The sequence below is a fragment of the Neovison vison genome, chromosome 11, assembly GCF_020171115.1.
Source record: "Neovison vison isolate M4711 chromosome 11, ASM_NN_V1, whole genome shotgun sequence".
Lineage (NCBI taxonomy): Eukaryota > Metazoa > Chordata > Mammalia > Carnivora > Mustelidae > Neogale > Neogale vison.
In genome coordinates this window covers 9,398,577-9,419,953 of record NC_058101.1, presented here as the reverse complement: position 1 = coordinate 9,419,953, position 21,377 = coordinate 9,398,577, and the positions used below count along the sequence as shown (strand labels likewise).

Here is a 21,377-nt window from a genome sequence, read left to right as displayed (position 1 = left end):
ATTTAATTTCTAGTAGTAGTAAAATTAATGTACTTCTATATATTGTCACTGTTTTTAAAAATTTGCTAAGTATTATCCTGATCTTTCAAGCTTTTTAAATTTAATTTGCTTTTTCCTAGACATGACATTATAAATCTTGTAATATTAAGGCCCCTACACTAACTTAATATTACATATTATCATACCATGGCTTACAGGTCTAAAGAATTCCCCCAATTAGATTAAGAGTACAGTTGCTGTGATGAGCGCTGAGAAATGAACAGAATTGTTGAATTACTATATTGTATGCCTGAAACAAAAAAAAATACTGTACATTAATTATACTGGAATTAAATTTTTAAAAATATGTGGATACACAAACATCGTAAACAATAAAAGAATTATACAAACATAAAATAATTTTTCCATCATTGAAATACAAAACATGACAATAAAATAAAATAAAGGATTCCGCCAACTAGCATTAGCTTGATCCCAGTACTAGTTTTTCACGTTCTTAAAAGATTATGAGATACCTGGTATCTCTGTATTTCATACGATTAGCAAAGAATACATGCAAATTGTCTTTAAGGTTTGCTTGGAATGTTCATGGATGAAAATTCATGTATCTGAATACATTAAAAATATATGTGAATGCATAAATTCTTATTTTACTCATTGAAACACAATACAGAAGTCCAAAATTTCAGAAGGTTTTATTATTGCACAAATTCAAATGTCCCAAAGCTAAATCTTGATTTCACAAAAATCAGTATTTAAAAGCAATAATTAGAAAATACCAATTATTACAACTTTAAAATATATTCATAAGGTTCAAATAGAAAATTTTCTGTGGATTCCTATTACTTCCAGGTAATTCGTGTCCTGGTAGAATCCACTCACAGAAGAGGCGAGCATCAGTGATGGCCTACTATAACTAGTCTCGTGTTTTATGTCATATTGGCACATTTAGCTTTAACACAGAAACCTAAATTCTTGCATGGACTCATTGGTCATACCTGAAATCTTAAATTTTGTGTTCTTTGGTAACTTCATTTATCATCCAGGGAAAAAACAAAGGACATTCTTTGTGTTTAGGATCTGAGTTACTACTGCTTTGGGGGCTTAATCTGGTATTAAAGCAATTTAAAAGGTGATTCTCACAAAAAGATAGGTAGATTCCTGGAATCCTCAGAGGAGGAACCTATGAAGACACATGGGTGAATAAAGCATAGGTACAAAACTGAGAAATTACTGAGATTTATTTGGGCCCTCATTTTTTTCCACTTTTCCCCAGAAACAATTTCCCCACTATGGTCTAGAACTGGCTGTATCTCTTCTGAAATGTGAGGGTTTGGTTTTCAGCTCTTGAGTGCTTCTGAAGGTACCTTAGAAAGGCTTGCTCTCTTCTCTGAGAGGTTTTGAAACCTCTCCGGGGTTATCTGTGAAGGTGGCAATCAAGGATTTTGCTTTTAAGTAAGCTTCATTTTCCCACGTATGACATCTGGCCCAGAGAGGGCTGCTCAGGTTTTCTCTCACAGGGGCTCTAGGGAAAACTTGGGTTGTTTGGCTATGCCAGCTCCGTCTCCTAACATACATTTGAGCTCTAGTTATCATTACAGAGTATAAACTGATCCAGGAATGAGTCCCTTTTCCTAACTCTTGGGCTGAGACACAGCTATAAAAAAGTGAATCTGGCCTAGAGACAAAAATAAGGCCCACATGGAGTTAAAAAAATAAATAAATAAAATAAAAAAGACTCCCTTTCAGAGAGGAGGAAGACAGATAGACAAATAGACTATGGTCTCCATCTGAAATTAAAAAAAAAAAAAAAACTTCCTGAACTCTGCAGGGTCTAGGACTGAGCTCTGCCAGTCCCTGAGCAGCGGAGGAGAGAAGCATCCAAGGGATCTTTACAGTGTGTGTGTCCTCTTGTTCCCATCCAACACCCAGCTCCCCGGCTCCTGGGCTCTGGAAGTGCTCCTGTGACAAAATGCTGGGGAAGTAAGATCAGAGACCACGGACGTGGGAGTTTTCAGAAACATGACTTGCTATTTATGAAAAAATCTGCCTGGAGAAAGAAGTGAGAGCAATATTTACCAGCTTGAAGTCAGGTGACTGATTCACCTCAGCTCTAACGTACCAGTTCTCTTTATTCACGAGTATTCACAGATCCCAGCCAGCTTCAACCCAACCAGAAATTATTGTGAGATCTGGGAAGAAGGATCTTGTATTTTCAAATAAATTTACATCTATTTTCAAAGCAATTCGAAAGGCCCGAAAACAGGAGAGCAACAGGAAACAAAGTAAATCATCCCTTGGAAAAAGATGTTGAAAGTACATTCAGAAATCGAGGGGAATCCAAGTAAACAAGGTAAAAGCACACTCATGAAAGGAGATGTACTGGAAAAGGGAGTCACAGCAGTCCTTTATTTCTTACTTTCAGAAAGTGGGGAAGAGAGCTGATTTCCTCCATCTCACTATGAGAGAAATACATGAATCAGTACCCAGTGATACACATGGAGAGACTCAACTTGCTCCAGAGATAGCCACAATTTTTCTCAAATTATCTTTTCTCTTTTTCCTATAATACAACGAGCACAGACATTTCTGCCTCTGCTTCCCTGATTGTACATGTTCCAAAAGGTCAATTCTTGTTATCTGAGGTAGTTATAGTCTATAAAATTACCACAAACACTGAATTCATCAACACTAAACCACTGCTCCCAGAGAATTTACAGGGTTACATCCCTACGAGCCTCTTGTCAAATTTTCAACAACCCATCAATATAAAATAATGTTGATTCATTAATGGTAAATTCATGGCCAAACAGCATCATAATTTGTGCCTGAATGAAGTTTATTTCATGTAGGTATTACTTTCTCCTTAAGGAACATCACAGGATTCTTGTGCCTAGGAAAACTAGACAGCACTTCAGATGACAACGGTTGGAGGCCATTTTAAATAGTGAAATCACCAACAAAAAGCACAAGAATGAGAAAAAAACATGGCACTAGACCATGAAAAGGACACTTGGTTATTATACAGTCGGAGCTGAAACAAGAAGACACAGTGTTGCCCCCTTTGACCTATCGGGGAATATGTACTTTGAATGACTCAAATTTTTTGCCGCTCTATGTTTATTCAAGAATAACATCAAAAGCACTATATTGATTTGGGCAAAATATAGTGCAAAAATTTTAGTGTGTAGGCAAACCAGGAAATACAAAGTTTGTGAATAATGAGGAATGATTGTACATAGGTTTCAATTCCTTCACTGTGATTAGAAAGATAGTTACTTCAATAGGGCAGTCATGACTAGGACTGGGAAGTCAGGAAACGAGAACCAGGTCCCAACTGCAATCTCTAAATTTTTGGTGAGGTGACAACCAAAACAGCTAAGATTTAAGAGACATTATTAAATGACTTTAAAACATTAAAAGACATTAAAAATGACTGATTAGGGTGCCTGAGTGGCTCAGTGGGTTAAGCCTCTGCCTTAGGCCCAGGTCATGATCTCAGGGTCCTGGGTTCGAGCCTGGCATCGGGCTCTTTGCTTGGCAGGGAGCCTGCTTCCCCCTCTTTCTCTGCCTGCCTCTGCCTACTTGTGATTTCTCTCTCTGTCAAATAAATAAATAAAAATTAAAAATATTTAAAAAAAAGAGAGACTGATTAATTCCGCTTTGGTTTTTGCTTTATTGTTAAACATGAGATGGGATACAGGGCCTCTCAAAATGAGGTTCATATTCTAACTCAATGACAACTTATAATTTATAATCTTTTCAGATGCCTGTCAAATTTATTCATAAATATCCCAACTGCAGTAGTTTTATCATCCTTTCAGATCAAACAAGCAAAAAACTGGATCCACAATTTATATTACCTATTAATTTTTCCATCTACCGTAGTCTAAGCCCATTAGAATTCTCAAACCCTCCAAATAAAGTTTATAAAATCACCTCCGTGACAGATGGCTGACTTTCAGGTTTTCTTCCTTTGGCTAAACAAACTTAACATTTAAGATTTTCTACTCTGGGCTCTAGCAGTACTTAGTGCTATACTCTAGTCCACTCTTCTTAAGATATAGAAAAAGGAATGTACCCTTCTTACATTCTTTCAGAGCAGGGTTGAAAGGCAACATCACCTACCATATTAGGTACTTTCTTATAAGGACTCCACTATTGCATGAATCTCAAGTCCATTTTTTTTAGGAGTCACACATTAACTCTTCATCACTGTGTGTTCCATTAGAGTAAGAGTAAATTTTTCAACCAGGAATTACCAGAAAGCCTCAGGGCGGGGGAAGAGAGGCTCATCAATGAAGGCCTCATGTTCTGAGTCCCAGGAGTTTTCTGAAAAGAAAACCATAGCCTTAGCAGATGAACAAATGGGTCTATGATCCTCCACACCTCCAAAATCTTAAGAATCACCTCACTGTATCCTCTTTATAAAAGCTTTAATGTATGAGATTAGTTAGTGTAATCGGACATCATTCAGTATCTAATCCGGTCTTCCAAACTTCTGGCCCCTCTAGCAAGTTATAATTTTATAAGGTACTTTGATTCTACTTTTGTATCTTTAGGATACAACCAAACATACATTTCTAGCATTTAAAGGATTTTTGGTATTGTCAAATATATTTGGATTATATCTTAACCCACAGTACTTCACACAATTCACGGTTTTAAATAAAGACAAATGAAATCATATCTGAATTTGTAAACGTAAATATACTGTGATAGTGACACTTGCAATTTTTTCAAAATTAATGGAAAGCACGTCATTTTCTTGAAATGAACTTGGCATAAAAGGCAGCCAAGAGGTCCTTATAAGGGGTGTCTGAATCGGACTTGGTCAACGGTATCCGGCAAAGGCGACGAAACCTGGGAGAGCGCAGCAGCAGGTTCTGTGAAAGGCCCAGGAGGCTGGAGCAGAGCCAGTACAGCACGATCGACTAGAAAAAGAAAGCGCGTGAATGTCAGCACCTCTCAACTCTCCAAGGGCACCGATGTCCAGACACTGGCATGCAGTACAGGAGAAAAGGACAATGTGGGGAAGCAGCAGTGGGCCAGGACGGCACGAGACCTGTGGCAGCTACCTGATACCTGTGATGATTCTGATAGGTAGAAAGAAGGCAGAAAGGGCGAAAAAGGGAAAAGAAAGCAGCAGGAGAGCTTTTCATAATAGGAAAGCCGATGACAGACAGCAGCGCTCGGGCAGAGGCTCGAGAGAGATCTCCCCTCTCCTCTCCGGCAAGAAAGCACCCTTTTCCCACACCAAGAGTCCTGACAAGCTGCTATACTGGAGGTAGGGCACCGGGGGCACAGCCATTTAGGCTCCCTAGACCCCACTGTTCTCCACACAGTGGTTTATCACCCCAGAATTTCCCAGTAATTGGTTTCTTAGTCGGGAAGGCATTACCTTTGCCTTTTTCAGAGACAGTCTCAACATTATCTTCAACTTCTTTTGTATTCCCATCCAGAGTGATTTATTTAGGTTATTGACTACATTCTGGAGCCTTTCAAGATCCTCCCATACCTGCATCTGTTGCCAACTTTTCTCTGGCATCAGAATGTGATCAGGCCCCAGAGGCAGGAGCCTGTGGTGGGTGAGTCCAGGTCCTGGAGGTGAACTGCCTGAATGGGAATTCCATTTATTTGACTGGAAGGAAGTTATTTTCCTTCTGCTTCAGTCTCCTCATCTATAAAATGGGGACTGAACTATCCCCGCCTCAGAGGCTGCTGTGAGGAAAAAGGGAGGTAACTCACACAGACAAGTCAGAACAGAAGGTGGCCCGTATTAAAGACTTGCATTTGTTCCAAAGCAAATTTTGGGGGGCAAAAGGTACCACAGCCTCAAAGCAGATTAGCATATCAGTTACAGGCAGGAGCCAAACCCCCTGCATGTGCCTGAGATACCTGCGCAATATTAAGCATCAGGTAATGGATGAGTTGACCTTGAATGAGCTTCTTACCCTCCCTGTGTCTCAGTGTCCTCAACACTAAAGTGGAGATTGTAATAGCACCTACTTCAGTGCCCACTGGATGAATTAAACGAGCTATTACATGCAAACCTTTTAAAATAGTGCCTGACACAAAGTCAATATTGAATGAGGATTAGCCGGTATCATCATCATCATCTGACTTATCCCATATGCAAAAAGTGCTCTGAAACCAATATGGTAAACTACAAACTGCCTACTAAGAATCCTTCTTCCTCCTTAGTCAGAAAATTCTCATTTTAAGCTGGGTATACTGCCATCCAAAACAAAACAAAACAAAAAAAAGACTAATTCCCAGTATCTTCTGCAATGGGTGTGGCCCAAATAACTAGGATGTGAGCACGAGTGTTTGGTGTGACACCTGGCAGGCTCCTTAAAGGGGCTAATGGCACTTGAAGCTCCCTTTCACCATTCCCGCACGATGAGCTCCAGCAGCCACCGCGACCAGCTGCGGCCTTGAGGACAGGAATGACCGGCTGAGGGTGGTGGCGCAGAATGAAAGAGGCAGTCCGCTTCCTCACGTGTCTTCACGCAGCTGCTACATCAGTTCTACACGAAACTGCCAAACTCTGAATTCCCTGTATTTGGGGGAATAAACTTTGAGGTATTTCAGACACTGCTTTTGAGATCTCTGGTACTCACTTTAAACCCAATCCCTCACTGAAAATTCACTGCTCCTATTTTATTTGCTCAGGCAGTTTCCTCAGTTACCACTGGTAGGATTTCTCCCCAGACATGCAGTGAACCTGTACTGTTCTTTCTTCACAGGGTATTTTACAGCAATATTACTGTTACATGGAAAGTACTATAATAAGCACTTGATGCTATTTTATTAGTTCTCACAGACATTACGAGGTCTACTTCAGAAATGTGGAAACTTACTTATTTTATACAGGATTAGTGGCAGTATTATGTTCAAGGGACAGCTTCAAAAATGTATTTTTGATGCTGAAAATGCACTGTTTCAGATTCCCAAGACAATGAAGTACTTTGATATATGCTGACAGAGCACTAACTAACCCCGACGAATGAATTCTACTTCATGGTCTGTGTGCTGGCCCTGAGAAAAGACAGATATAATACCTAAGACAGCTTTTGCCCTCTTTGCACTAAGTATCATGGGGAAATAAGCAAAAGACTAAAAATATGAAATAACTGCAAACCTCAGTATTTTTTTTTTTCTAATTCTATCAAAGTATAATGACATACAAATGGGGGCAGGTGTACCTACCTCACTGCATTGTTATGAGGTTAAACAAGATTACATACGAACCCGTATGGACTTGGCACAAAGCTTTGTTTCTTTTTTAAGAGCTAAATTCCTTGGCCCAGTCTATGCAAACAGAAGGAATTCAATATTTCAACTAACCAAACAGAACAAATACTATGTTTACAGTGCCGTGCAAAATGAAAAAAAGAAAAGAAGAAAGAAAAAGGAGATGAGAGTTAACTCACATTCACACAAAGGACACAAAGGAAGATTATCTAATCCCAAGAAATACCAAGTGTCACTTGGTTATAGTAACTACGACAGAAACTCGGAAACCAGGAAGGGATTTAGCAGTCAAAAGCAGCTCAGCAGAAGACACGGAGACCTAGCCAGTCTACGTTAAGCACGAGAGGACTGAGCACATGCTACACACAGTGTGGCTGCTTACTCACCGAAGGTACCGTCGCGGCAACTGGAATCATCAACAACGATACCGCACGAACGAAGTACGTAACATATGTCTGAAAACGAGACATTCCTATTTTTTGCAGAGCAAAAATCTGAGAGGGTAGAATAATAAATATACACAATGATTATTAAGCATATTAAATTAGACAAGCTTTAAAATACAATTTGATTTTTGCCTGGCCTCCACCTATATCTTAATAGAAGCAAAAAAAAAATTAAAACACTGATAAATGTATATAGCTGACATCTATGTTTCTGGAAAACTTAATAATTAGGCAGATTAAAGGAAGCTTTAATCAATAACAATAAAGGAGATTCAGCTATATTAAATAGTATCATAGCATAATTTTTACAAATCGATGTTTATGAAAAATTGTAAGACTGAAAGTCCTTTCAAGATAGGTGCTATGTATGAACCACTACCCTTGTTTTAGTATTTAAACACAGTGCCTGGCATAAAGAAGGATCACAATAGGTATCTCAAAGGTTTGTGATCTGGCTGTACGGAATGAAGGTTAGAACCAGGTTAGGAAAAGCAGTTATGACTCATAAATAACTTATTATTATTATTTTTTAAAGATTTTATGTATTAATTTGACAGAGAGAAATCACAAGTAGATAGAGAGGCTGGCAGAGAGAGAGGGAAGCAGGCTCCCCGCTGAGCAGAGAGCCCGATGCGGGCCTCGATCCCAGGACCCTGAGATCATGACCTGAGCCGAAGGCAGCGGCTTAACCCACTGAGCCACCCAGGCGCCCCTCATAAATAACTTATTTTTAAACGGTTTTTTTTTTTAAAGATTTTATTTATTTATTTGTCAGAGACAGAGGGAGAGAGAGCGAGCGAGCACAGGCAGACAGAGAGGCAGGCAGAGTCAGAGGGAGAAGCAGGCTCCCTGCCGAGCAAGGAGCCCGATGTGGGACTCGATCCAGGACCCTGGGATCATGACCCGAGCCGAAGGCAGCTGCCCAACCAACTGAGCCACCCAGGCGTCCCATAAATAACTTATTTAAGAGACAGAACAATGAAATGATTATGAGCACAGACTCCAGATCCAAATGACCTAGATTTGCATGGCTGCTCTACATTTAACAGTTACGTGGCTTTGTATAAGTTACTTAAGCCTTCTGTGACTCGCTTTCTCCACTTTAAAATGGGGATAATATTAGTACCTGCATCACAGAATTATTCTAATTAAATGAGTTAATTCATGTAAACTGTTTACAATAGTGCCTGGCACATGACGTATATTATGTAAGAATAAGTTGTTTTGGTTTTCTTAAGATTTTATTTACTTGTTTATCAAAGACAGAGAGTGAGCACTCACGTAAGTAGGGGGAGTGGCAGGCAGAGGGAGAAGCAGACTACCTGACAAGCAAGAAGCCTGCTGCGGGACTGGATCCCAGGACCCCAGGATCATGACCTGAGCCAAAGGCAGATCCTTTCCCTTTTTTTCCCCCACCCCTTCCCCGCAAAGGCAGATGCTTAACCGACTAAGCCACTCAGGCGTCCCAAGAATAAGTTTTTTAAACTTTTGTACACTGGGTTGTTAGCTGGTAAAAGGAAAGGCTTGAGGATTGACATTAATTCACTGTGCCCTTGTGTTTATCATCTTCTTCATTCTAATAAATATTCACTAAGTACCAACCACATTCAATTGTGCTGGGTGACCCTAGGGAAACATACTGGGACTACACATGGAGTCTTTCCTCAAGAAACCCTAGCCCAAAACATTACAGTATCATCTTCATTCTTCTCATCTGGTTTGGGGCACCTAGGTGTCTCAGATAGCTAGAGTCTGTCTTCGGCTCAGATCACGGTCTCAGGGTTCTGGGACTGAGCCCCATATCCGGCTCCCTGCTCAGTGGAGTCTGCTTCTCCTTCCCCCTCTGCCACTTCCCCTGCTGGTGCTCTCTCTCTAATAAAACAAACAAACAAACCAAAAAAAAAAAACCCTTAACATGAATAAATAAATAAATAAATAAGTAAGGGTGTATTCGATTTCCCAGAGACCAGTGATGGATCTTTGAGACAAAGTTCTAGGGATCATTTCTAAGGTTTCTTCCAGTTCAAAAAGTCTTTGTTCAACTCCATTGAGAACAGGTCCTTATACAATTAAAGGCTTGCTTCCACTAAACTGCTGAGTAACACAGCACAGGATAATGGCAAGACATAGTTGACAGATCATATTTTATATGTATGTGTTTTTCTATCCCATCAATTAAAGAAGTATTGATTTTTCTAGAGTCATACAGCTAAAAAAAAAAAAAAAAGACAATCAGACACTATGTTTCCAACTTGCAAATTTACATTTTAAACATATACACAAAATACCAATCTACTGTGAGAATAAAACCATACTGATTAACCATTTTAATTACTGTTTTTACCAAAAACAAATAAAAAAATTATGTGTATTAGATTCATATAATTGTAAACAGACTTTAGAAGTGTTCTAACTCAGCTCTGCCATTTCAATTATGAGCATTCTGCCCCCAGAGAGGTTAAGGAACTGGCCCAACACTTGCCAACGGCTGATCTATGACCAGAAACCAAGGCCTCTCAATTCTAGCTCAGAGCCAGAATATCACTACCAACTCGAACATTTATATTTGATCTTGGAACAGCATCAAAAATCCCAATAATTTAAATGGCACACAAATCTCATTTAAAACCACTGACCTCCACTATTAATAAATTGATGATACCAACGGAAATAGGCAGAATCCAAGTAGAATCCAGTGCAGTGAGATCAGGAAACCACAGGATTCCATCAGCAGCTAACTGTTCCTGAACAGAAAAACCTGCTAAGACAGTTTTATAAATAAAACATAGAAAGAAATATACAACACATAAGTAGTCTAATTCAAATAAGATTTCCTTCATACTCAAGACTTGCATTGGTTTCATTCACTTTTATTCCACGACATAAATTAGCCCTTCCTGCACTGAGAAAGCAGAAGCTCTCTGTGGCAAACAGCTGTAAGAGCACAAGATACATAGCAGTACTCTTTTCTAACTTATATTTATAGAATTGTCCACAGGCTACTTTCTTTCAAGTCTGTTCAGGTATTTTCTGGTTAGAAATGCCTTTAAGAAATGCTTCCGTTTATAGTTTTGTTTTTTTGTGGTTTTTTTTTTTTTTTAAACAGATTTTATTTATTTATTTGACGGAAAGAGCGACAGCGAGAGAGGAAACACAAGCAGGGAGAGTGGGAGAGGGAGGAGCAGGCTTCCTGCCAAGCAGGGAGCCCTGTGTGGGGCTCGATCCAGGACCCTGGGATCATGACCTGAGCCAAAGGCAGATACTTAACGACTGAGCCACCCTGGTGCCCCCAGTTTATAGTTTCTTAATAAATGTTTAAATTTATAACTGTTAATGCTTTTCTGGTCCCTTAATTTTATAAATGGAAAAAATTCTTGGCCAGGAAACTGAATCATGGAATTGTAACACTAATTTTATTAGGACTTCCATGAAGAACTATAGTTGACCATTAAACAGTTCAGGGCTTAAGGGTGCCAACCCTGGTGCCGGCCCTCCGACAGCTGAAACTCTCTGTATGGGGCGCATGGCTGGCTCAGTGGCGGAGCAGGTGACTCTCGATCTCAGGAGTCTGAGTCTGAGCCCCACACCGGGTGCAAGATTACTTAAAAATAAAATTGTAAAAAAAAATCTGTGTATAACTTTTGACTCTCCAAGAACTACAGAAAGCTTATTGTTGTCTGGAAGACTTACCAATAGCATTTATATGCTTTAAATATCATATACTGTATTCTTAAAATAAAACTAAAGAAAAGAAAATGTTATTAAGAAAATCATTATGAGAAACACTTGGGAAGCTCAATCGGTTAAGTACTCGACTTGATTTCAGCTCAGGTCATGATCTCAGGGTTGTGAGATCCGGCCCTGTGTGGGGCTCTGCGCTCAGTGGGGAGTTTGTGTAAGATTCTCTCTCCCTCTCCCGCTGCCCCATTCCCTGCTCTCTCTCTAATTTTAAAAAAAATTCATGATGAAAAGAAAATATATTTACAGTGCAAGACTGTAAAAAACATATCTATAAGTGGACCTGCCCGATTCAAACCTGTATTGTTCAAGGGTCAACTGTATTACTGTTGTCCTTCCTAGATTCACGTTTTCTCAACATGGCTAGTTTGCTTACAGTTAATATTTTAAAATCTATACCCTTATAAGAAAGATGGTAAAAATATTCTAATTATGAAAAGCACAGTTTTTGGGTTTTTTTTCCCCCTTTAGCGTACAAAGACAATGTTAGAGCACGTATTTGGGGGAGACAGACTGCTATAATAACTACCTTCTGAATGTGTGGCCCCAGTGCTAAAATTCCGCAGAGCAACAGACATGAAGATCCACATTGGAAACTGAATCCAGACCAATACGGTGGCTTTGAACGGGTGGCAGTTATCCCGAACATACAGTTCTGAAACAAGCCTCCGCATATTCTTTAGATAAGTGAGCCTGGTTTGAGAGAAGAGGGGAAAGAGGGAAAGGAGAAAATATTCATACCCACAGCACAAACACACCCATGTCACAGTTAATAGCTAAAGTTTTGTGTGGGATTTTTAGTGATCATACACTATACTAAGGGATTGCCTAACAAGAGGCAAAAAAGCCTTTTAATGAAAGTTCTCTAGCAATGTACACAAATTACATAATACTTTGATAAATTAAATTAAATAAATCGAATTATAAGCTTTGGCTCTGGTGGTCTTTGGCCAATCAGGTTTTAACACGTGAAATTTTACTACTGGTATGGTCTGACCAGTCTGTATCACAAATTCTAAAGGTGAAAGCACATTTAATTCAAATCCCTCCATTCCAGCCACGCTCTATTACTTGATCCCTGATACCTTTTGTAGCAATGTGATTTTGTAATATATATGCTCCTGACCTATCAAAACGGTTTCCATTCTTCAGCCAACTCTTTTATGAAGATTTTTAAAATCTGTTTCTCTGTTAACCTTATTCGTTATTCCTGTTTTTAAATCCCACTTTCTATAGTCTCCTTGAAGATCAAGTGTTGGGTCTTCACCTCTCAATCTTCTGTAGTATGTTTTATACAATGCAGACATCCAAGGGGCCTGAAGCCAATCCACTAGAATTATAGTGTATTACTGCACTAAGACAGTACACGGACATTCCAGGCTTTATAATCTAGACTCTGCCGACTCTTCCAACTTTATCTCTTGCTACTCTTCTATAGACACCTGCATATTCTGGTGCCTACATGCACAGGCTATCCAATAAATCAAACTTCTACATCAGCACGTTTTGGAAGTCATTATGTCATCTGTGTGGACAGTCCACCTGGCTAACTGTTTTAGCCTTCAAGACTCAGTTCCATCGAAAATGCAAGAAACTCTCGGATGTGTCTTCCTAGACAGTCATCTATCTGTGCAAAGAGGTGTCTGGAAAATCATCCTGCCAATGCTACATAAACAAGGTACCAGTCTCGCCAGGCTGCATTTATGATTCAGATGAGCAGCTTGCTAATCTGGTCTTCTGGCCTGGAGTTATCACTCTTAGATTTCTCTGGTCAGTAAAACTTCAAAACTGTTAAGTTTGTCAACTTTCTATTTTATCAAATAAAGATATTAAACTACCATAATGATTTTTTTAAATGTCAGATCTTTCTAACACTAACTAGAGGAGCAATTTCACACTGAGAGCTGGCAAATTTATACACATATAAGTAAAAATATACAGATAACCATATATACATTACATATATATATAATGTAAAGCCCTTATTTTTCTCATTGCTGTGAACTGGTGAACACTTGGCCACAGCCTAGTAAGGATTATAATTTGACTAAGTACTAACTTGGGCTGACGGAAGCAGGACTTACAAGTTCCCAGGGGATGGCGACAGGCACCGGATTGCAGCACGGTCAAGCACCTTCTAAGGGCTTTCTAAGAGCCCAGGCAGACAACTACACAGGGTAACCACAGCAGACAGACAGCACCTTGGCTGTCTGATTTCTTCTACCAGAGCATTCACACTTTTTACCTCCCCCTTTTTGTGGGCTGCTAGATCATTCTTTCCAAAATGGTCAAGTGTGTAAATAATCTGTATCATTTGCCGACTGAAATCCCAACAGACTAGCACAATATATCCATCCGTAAAGCCTTCCCTGACTTTCCACTATGACTGAACTCGTTGTTCATAACCCTTTCCATAGCATTTAATTTAATCATTGTTTGATTACAGGTCTTCCTCAGGAGGCTGGAGTTCCTCATGAAGGAACTTGCTGTTTCTCCATTTCTTGCTTTCACTATACAAAACTCATACCACACAAACTTCTTAAAATATTAAGGAGTGAAAGGACTCCTTTGCTGCTAAAGCTACAGAACACCCAAACCGAGAATTAATATAATCACTTACGCAGCATGTATATATATACACGTATAGACATACACACACATACACACACACATATATGGTCTATATTCATAGATTTAGCTTACCTGGCAACTCTTTTGGACCACCTCAACTGATTTGCACGAACCGTAACTTCTTGGTTAAGATGCCTTGCAATGCTTTTTATTTCTGGCTGTAAATTTTCCACCTAGCTAAAGAAAAAGTAGAATTCGTTATGAGCACATAAAGGATCTTTATTCGTAACTACTCAGAATTTTACTCTCTATTCTTCTCACTGAAAAATGTGTTTACTGATTATCTCAAGAAAATTTAAGTCTAGGGCGCCTGGGTGGCTCAGTGGGTTGGGCCGCTGCCTTCGGCTCAGGTCATGATCCCAGTGTCCTGGGATCGAGTCCCGCATCGGGCTCTCTGCTCAGCGGGGAGACTGCTTCCCTCTCTCTCTTTCTCTCTGCCTGCCTCTCTGTCTACTTGTGATCTCTGTCTGTCAAATAAGTAAATAAAATCTTAAAAAAAAAAAAAAAGAAAGAAAATTTAAGTCTAAGGATAAGGTGTCAAATTTGCTTAAGATATCCTCAGTTACAACCAAATTCCAAGTCCAGCTTACACTCTTAGCTATGTGATCCTGGGCAAGTTGCTTAAGCTCTAAAACTGTTTCCTGATATATAAAATGTTTAACAGCACCTACCTCAGAGTTATTATAAGGATTAGATAAGAACTGAACCCTATACTTTAATGTTTCATACCTGGGCTTCTGAGTAATGATACTGGAAAAAAAAAGTCGTCAATTAAGTCTTTAATATGTTCTGTGACAGCCAGAGTCACAAAAAGTTTGCATTAATTTCTGCTCTGTGTTAATTGTTTCTGTAAAATACCTCACTGCCTTAATGGTGCTGAGATTCCCTTTGCTTATGGGTTCCACCTCCAACCCCAATAATAATTTGAAAACATGAAAACCATGATTCTTGAAGTCTTACATTTGAATAATACTTTGCTTTCAGAGCACTTTAAGCCACATTATCTGACTTGATTTCATAACATGGTGAAGTAGACCACGAAGCTACTACTATCCCGATTCCACAGGAGAGAGAGAAGCCCTGAAGCCCAAGTGGCTGCGACTAACCAGAGTCGCAGGTGGTACAGCCCGAAGAAGGATATCACGTTTGCAAATGGCTGGCTCAGCAGTTTTTTCTAACAAGAAAGATGAATCGGAATCCTCGGGGACAACGATGCTGCAGACATACAGGCTCTTACGATCTTTAAGACGGCAATTTTACAGGTTTCTCCATACAATTCTGCTACCACTGCCTTTATTCGTCTCCTTCTCCAACAGCAAGCTTAGTAACAGGCTTTGAGCACGGACCCAGCAGGGTAAACGAAATGACAGACAGGCACATGTGTCACCAAACATCTCTTAACTCACATACCCAATGCTAGTCAAACGTCTTAGCAAAAAAAGTGGTCGCGATCGTGTACACTAAGCGACTCCAGAAGCACCCGTGGATTCTAAGCCCCGGCAGACACACAGCACCCCTCGCCGCCCAGGCGGACGCGCAGGGAGCAGGTGCCCTCACCTTGGCCAGGATGTAGTGTTGGTAGGCGGCCAGGGGTAGCGTGACGGCGCCGCGGAGGGCCACCGTGCTGAGACCGATGCAGGCCCACCAGGGCAGACCCGTGGCGGAGTGCACGCCGAGCAGCGCCTCCTCCGTGCCCTGCACCGGCGCCGACGTGGCTAACGCCTCGTACCAGCTGCCGGGGCCGCCAGAGGCGACCGCAGAGACGGACGCCGCCGCCCACACCGGCGGAGCAGAGCGCTGAATGCCGCCCGCTGAGGCCCGCACCAGCGGCGGGTCCCGGGCCCCCAGCGGCAGTACGGACAGCGGCCGCAGCCACCTACCGCCCGGCCGGAACAGCATGACCGCGCCCGGGCTGAGCCAAAGCACCGGCCTCCGGGACCCGCGTCGGAGTCCGGGCCGCCTGGGAAGCCACGCGCACGCGCCGGCAACGCCGGGCGAAAACTGGGTGCGCGCCCTCCCTCAGGCACGATTGACCTTCCCGGTCCAGGCAGTGACGTCTGGCGTCGCCCTCGAGATGACGCATTGGCGGGCAGGTCCCGCCTTTTCCACGCGGCACGGGGCGGGCCTGACTGCGCAGGCCCAGAACTTTCCCGCTGCCGGCTTGGGGCTCCCCCGAGGCCCGACCGAGTGCAGAGCGAGGGGCGGGGCTTGCTGCCTCGGGCCCGGCGGGGCGGTCGCTGGAAGCCCTTGCCTCTTAAATCGGTCCTCCGCGGGTGCGTTTGCATTCCTTTTCACTTAAAAGTAGTCGTTCGCTTTGTAGTGGATTAAATTTGGTCGGTGGTTTTCGTGACCTAGAGGGTAGCACCCGCCCCCGACCTCTTTACGTGCACCCTCGTTGCTTCTGCGAGAGCCGAGGTGGATCACACGGCTGGAGTCCGCGCGTCGCAGGCTGCAGAGAGGCCGGCGCTCCCGGCCGACCCTAGTTTAATGCGCATCCATTATGCACACTGGTCATAGTTCAGTATGTGGAAGAAAGATTTAACTGGCTCATCTGTTCAGCTAACATTTTCAAACCCAACTGCAAACCGAGTGTCAGTTTTTATCTCCCATTAGAAGTAGCAAAACTCAAGGATTCCAACCATCTCCTTCCTGGAGGCGTTATCACTGGCAGGGAGACCGAGTGATAGGCAGGGAGCTCTAGCCTTCACTAGAGCTTACATGTATCTTACACAAAGGTTCGAGAGCCTGAACAGTAGCATTAACCGTCTTCGACTTAAAAAGAATATGCCTCATCTATACGGACTAATTTTGACCTTTGTGTTCCCGGCAGCAGTATACAAACTGGGATGGAGTGCGAGTTTAATCACAGAAGGGTCACCCCTAAACCTAGAGCCCAAATTGCGTTGTGCGGAATAAAACGTTGGTTAAAACAAGCCTCCGACAAATGTTGGGTGATGTTAAGTTGCAGCTATGGTTCTTATTTAATTATGCACCTACATGAATTCTGAAATGCGTTTACATACAAATTCCAATTTATTGCTATACAGAGCCTTTTTAAAAGAAAGAGGTACCAATGTATCTCCCTATACATTTAAGTTTTAAAAAAGCAACCCTGGCGTCTGTGTGGCTCACAGCGGGTCTGGTGGAGGTCCTAAACCGAGACCCCGCTTGGGCTCCGTGCTCAGTGGGGAGTCGGCTTGAGGATTCTTTCCTTCTCTCTTTGATCCTCCCTCCCACTCATATTCTCTCTCTCTCTCTAGTAAATGAGTCTTTTAAAAATATTTTTAAAAATAAGCAAAAAATAAAAAAAGAAGCAACTGGTAGCTAATGACTAGTAGTTCAATTTGGGAACAATTTTTTTTTTAAGATTTTATTTATTTATTTGACAGAGAGGGAGAGATCACGAGTAGGCAGAGAAGCAGAGAGAGGAGGAAGCAGGCTCCCTGCTGAGCAGAGAGCCCGGATGCGGATGCGGGGCTTGATCCCAGGACTCTGGGATCATGACCTGAGCCAAGGTAGAGGCTTAACCCACTGAGCCACCCAGGCGCCCCTGTGGGAACAGTTTAAATGGAAATATCTTCGCCTAAATATTATGGAGGTAAAGGAGCAAATTCTATGCTGTTGCATTTCTGTCTGCCCAGAGAACTGATATCATTGGAAATTGGCCCTTCCACAGTCACAGTTAAGCCTAGAGATTCTAACCGTTTAATATTCAGGAGAAACAGAGTTGATTAAGGTTTGCCTTTTCCAGAGTCACATTATATTCTCATTCTAAAGTGTTTCACTGCTTGAGTTTCAATATTGTAACCTCAAAAAAATTTATATTTAACTTCTGCTAATTTCGTATTAACATACATTTCTAAATTCATAATAGAGATGATCAGAACTTATCTATTTGGTAAAGAATGCCGGGGGAAGTATTTGTCCGTTATATAGCTCAATACAAAGGGAGTGTTAGCGCTAATGCGTATGTACTGATTATCCAAAATTCTTGAGTTGCAGAGTACAGGACGATGAGACCATACATTGAACAAACTAACTGATATCTTGTCAAATCTAACACTGTAAATGAACTTGTGCTGCATACTAGGACATTTTTTTAAAGTTCAGCATTTATAATTAGCATTCTTGTCTTTACTATGTCACACAACTAATTTTTTTTTAACTTTAAGCACCTCAAAAATAGATACTGTTTCATTTTTTCCTGCAGTTTCTTAAATTCTTACCCATCAGTGCAGAACAGAGTGGGTTCAAAAATTCAAAACTGTAGAGTACAGGCTATTTACACATATAAACTATATAAATGTACACTTAAATTTCTCATTTCCCAAGTATGCCCTCTGAAATGCTTGACAAAAGAACTTTGAAAAGATAATTTTCATGAGTAATTGTTAAAAGGACCGCTCAGAATTGGATTTAGGTTGAATCTCTTTTTCTTTCCTACTCATTTAATGCATTGCTTTTTAAAACCAAAGTTAATGTAAAATTAGCTTTTCATTTCTATTGAAAAATATTCTCTCCTCTTTCTTAACATAGTTCTTACTTAGCATGCACACTTTCGAAAGTGTGAATGCATTTAAAGATAGAAGTCTAGGGGTGCCTGGCTGGCAGTGGGTTAAAGCCTCTGCCTTCAGCTCAGGTCATGATCCCAGGGTCCTGGGATTGAGCCCCCACAGCAGGCTCTCTGCTCAGCAGGGAGCCTGCTTCCTCCTCTCTCTCTCTCTGCCTGCCTCTCTGCCTACTTGTGGTCTCTGCCAAATAAATAAAGTCTTAAAAAAGAAAAAAAAAAGTCGAATATGAAACCTCTTTAATACACCTTAGTCATGTACTCCAACTATCATAGCACAAAGAAATTCTTATTTATGTCAAGTCATAGTTGCGTAATTTTCACTCGCTTACCCAAAATACAAGTGATAGAATTTTTGCAATCAAGGTATGTAACATAGTAAGTCGTATTAAAGCATTAATGAAGTTCACATTCTAAATTCATCATCTGGAATCAGCACTAGTTAACTGAGTGTTGTGACTTGAAGTGAGCATTTATCAGTGGAATGTATAGAGGTTTCCTGGCTATCTGAAAGTAGAGAATTCCTAGCAAATCCTTCATACGTCAAAATTGTAGAAAGCAGAGTATACTCTGCTTTCCAAAAGTTTGCATTATACTATTGCAAAAGTTCTGTAATGCCAGATATGCAGGAATGAGTGATTCTGAAAAGCTCAAAATAAAATATAGAGGAAATAGAACAGAAGCTCTGAAGAGGTTTTGGGATTTTGAGTTTCCCTCTTTAGTGTATCATTTTGTATTTTTTTTTAAAAAGTGAATAACATAGTGTGCAAAATAATTTTCATGAAATGTGTACTTAGGTCATTTGCGTCAAAAGAAAGAATAATATTTTCGTGAAGAACAAGACAGGATCTGTCAGTAAACTATAACCCCCTCCACTGTGTTCCTGAGAAGAAAAATGACAGTAAGTATAGGGATTTAACAAAAAGTTAATTTTCAATTACTAGCAACTTATTTTTACAGTAATAGCAAGCAGAAGGGGGATTATCTTTCACATGAATACTACAATCAATTTTTTTGAGTATGAAATCCCTCATGAAATGGGGATTCTGTTGGTTCTGGCAAACGAGATCATCTCTAAAATAAAATGGTTGGTATTAAAAAGATTACACAATTGGGATATTATTTTTGCCATTTAAGGTAGGAGCTAACCCAAATATTATTTTCGACACTTAAGTCACTTCTTAAAAGAATGAAAAAAAGGGGTACGTGGATGGCTCAGTCAGGTAATTGTCAGGCTTAGGTCATGATCTCAGGGTTGTGAGATCAAGCCCCATGTTGGACTCCATGCTGGATGTGGCGTCTGCTTAAAATTCTCTTCCTATTCCTTTGCCAACCCCCTCCCACTCACTAGCCCCCACTCATGGGCACACTCTCTCACTCTGAGAAAACAAAAATAAAAGACTGAAAGAAATACATTAGGTAGTCTACAATTACACATACCATATACTTTCAAAAAGGGGGTAAAAAAGACCTGTGTAGTCTCAAAAGACTATAGTGTTTTTTTTTTAAACTACTTTGCAAGTAAAAATGCACTGCATTAGGGACGCCTGGGTGGCTCAGTGGGTTAAGCCTCTGCCTTCGGCTCCGGTCATGATCCCAGGGTCCTGGGATCGAGCCTGCTTCCCCCCCTCTCTCTGCCTGCCTCTCTGCCTACTTGTGATCTCTGTCAAATAAATAAATAAAATCTTAAAAAAAAAATGCACTGCATTACATCTGAAATATAAAAAATATATATTTGAAAAATGTTCCTAACACAGACTTCAAAAATCATGGTATTGTACTCAACAAGACTGAGCTCCAAAACTAAGTAGGAAGCATGCAGTCCATATCGCCCTGTCCCATAGGTTTAAAGTCAAGAAAATATAGGTTCTTTCTTACTAATTCACCCCCATCTTAACAAATTCAATTTTGTGAATCAACACAATTCACATATTGTAATAAATACTGGGTGGTGTATCTATTATCTAACAGGATTATTTTAATTATAATTAACACAGGAAAAAACGAAGCAAGAAATTATATGATAGTGGCAAAAGTCATATATAAAATACTGTTAAATAGCATTACACACCTTTCTTAGTAAAGAGCTATAATTTCATTTCATAGCTATGTTTGTAGGCTATCATTTAGCTTTTTCCTTAAATTTGGTTGTAGCAAAACAAATTTATGTACTTTAAGACCACCTCTTAAAAGATATAAATATATTTGTTTATAAACGTCTAGGTATGTCTGAAAAACCTTTTTACTCTTTCTTCAGGCTACCAGAGTAAAGAAATTTCACTTATTTAACAGCCAAGGAACCATATTAATATTGTCAACTCTGGGTGACTTATCTGAATTCAAATTTGACCACTGTAGAATTTGTTTAAAAAAAAAAAAAGACTGATGCATTCATTACTTCGCATTTATGCTTACTTTCTATTATAATTCAACCATATAATTTATTTTTCCATATGAGACAGCGTAGGACACATATTCCTCTTGGATATGTTATTGTTTATTGTTTCAAGTGAATGGAATAGCTAAATCCCACTGAGTAGTTTAGTGTGGCCCTGCATCTTACATAAGCAGGTTAAATGAAGACATTATTTTGTATTCTGTATATTCATATAGACCATAAATTTGTCCTAATGACAAATGCAAAATTTCCTTTATTACTTGTCCCAAGTTAGCTGTTGATCCCTTTCACTATGTGTAGAGAATAAGAAGCCTTTAAAATTGGGGGAGGAAAAAAAGAT

The 21,377-nt window shown here is 40.3% G+C and overlaps 1 protein-coding gene across 3 annotated transcripts; it reads right to left on the bottom strand.

Annotated features, from left to right (window-relative positions):
• Positions 1-3,656: 3,656 nt before the first annotated feature.
• Positions 3,657-16,085, bottom strand: LOC122919240 (cytochrome c oxidase assembly protein COX18, mitochondrial). 3 transcript variants are annotated; one of them, XM_044268159.1, is made up of 6 exons: positions 15,630-16,085; positions 14,145-14,245; positions 11,971-12,134; positions 10,340-10,464; positions 7,644-7,751; positions 3,657-4,934 (listed from the first exon to the last, which is right to left on the bottom strand). In XM_044268159.1, exons 1-6 carry the CDS (start codon positions 15,969-15,971, stop codon positions 4,761-4,763), a joined length of 1,014 nt encoding a protein of 337 aa, XP_044124094.1. In that variant the 5' UTR covers positions 15,972-16,085; the 3' UTR covers positions 3,657-4,760. The 3 variants fall into 3 exon arrangements, with proteins under 3 accessions (XP_044124094.1, XP_044124095.1, XP_044124096.1); XM_044268160.1 differs by having other exon boundaries at positions 10,340-10,461; XM_044268161.1 differs by lacking the exon at positions 3,657-4,934 and adding an exon at positions 4,941-6,559.
• Between the last annotated feature and the right edge of the window lie 5,292 nt (positions 16,086-21,377).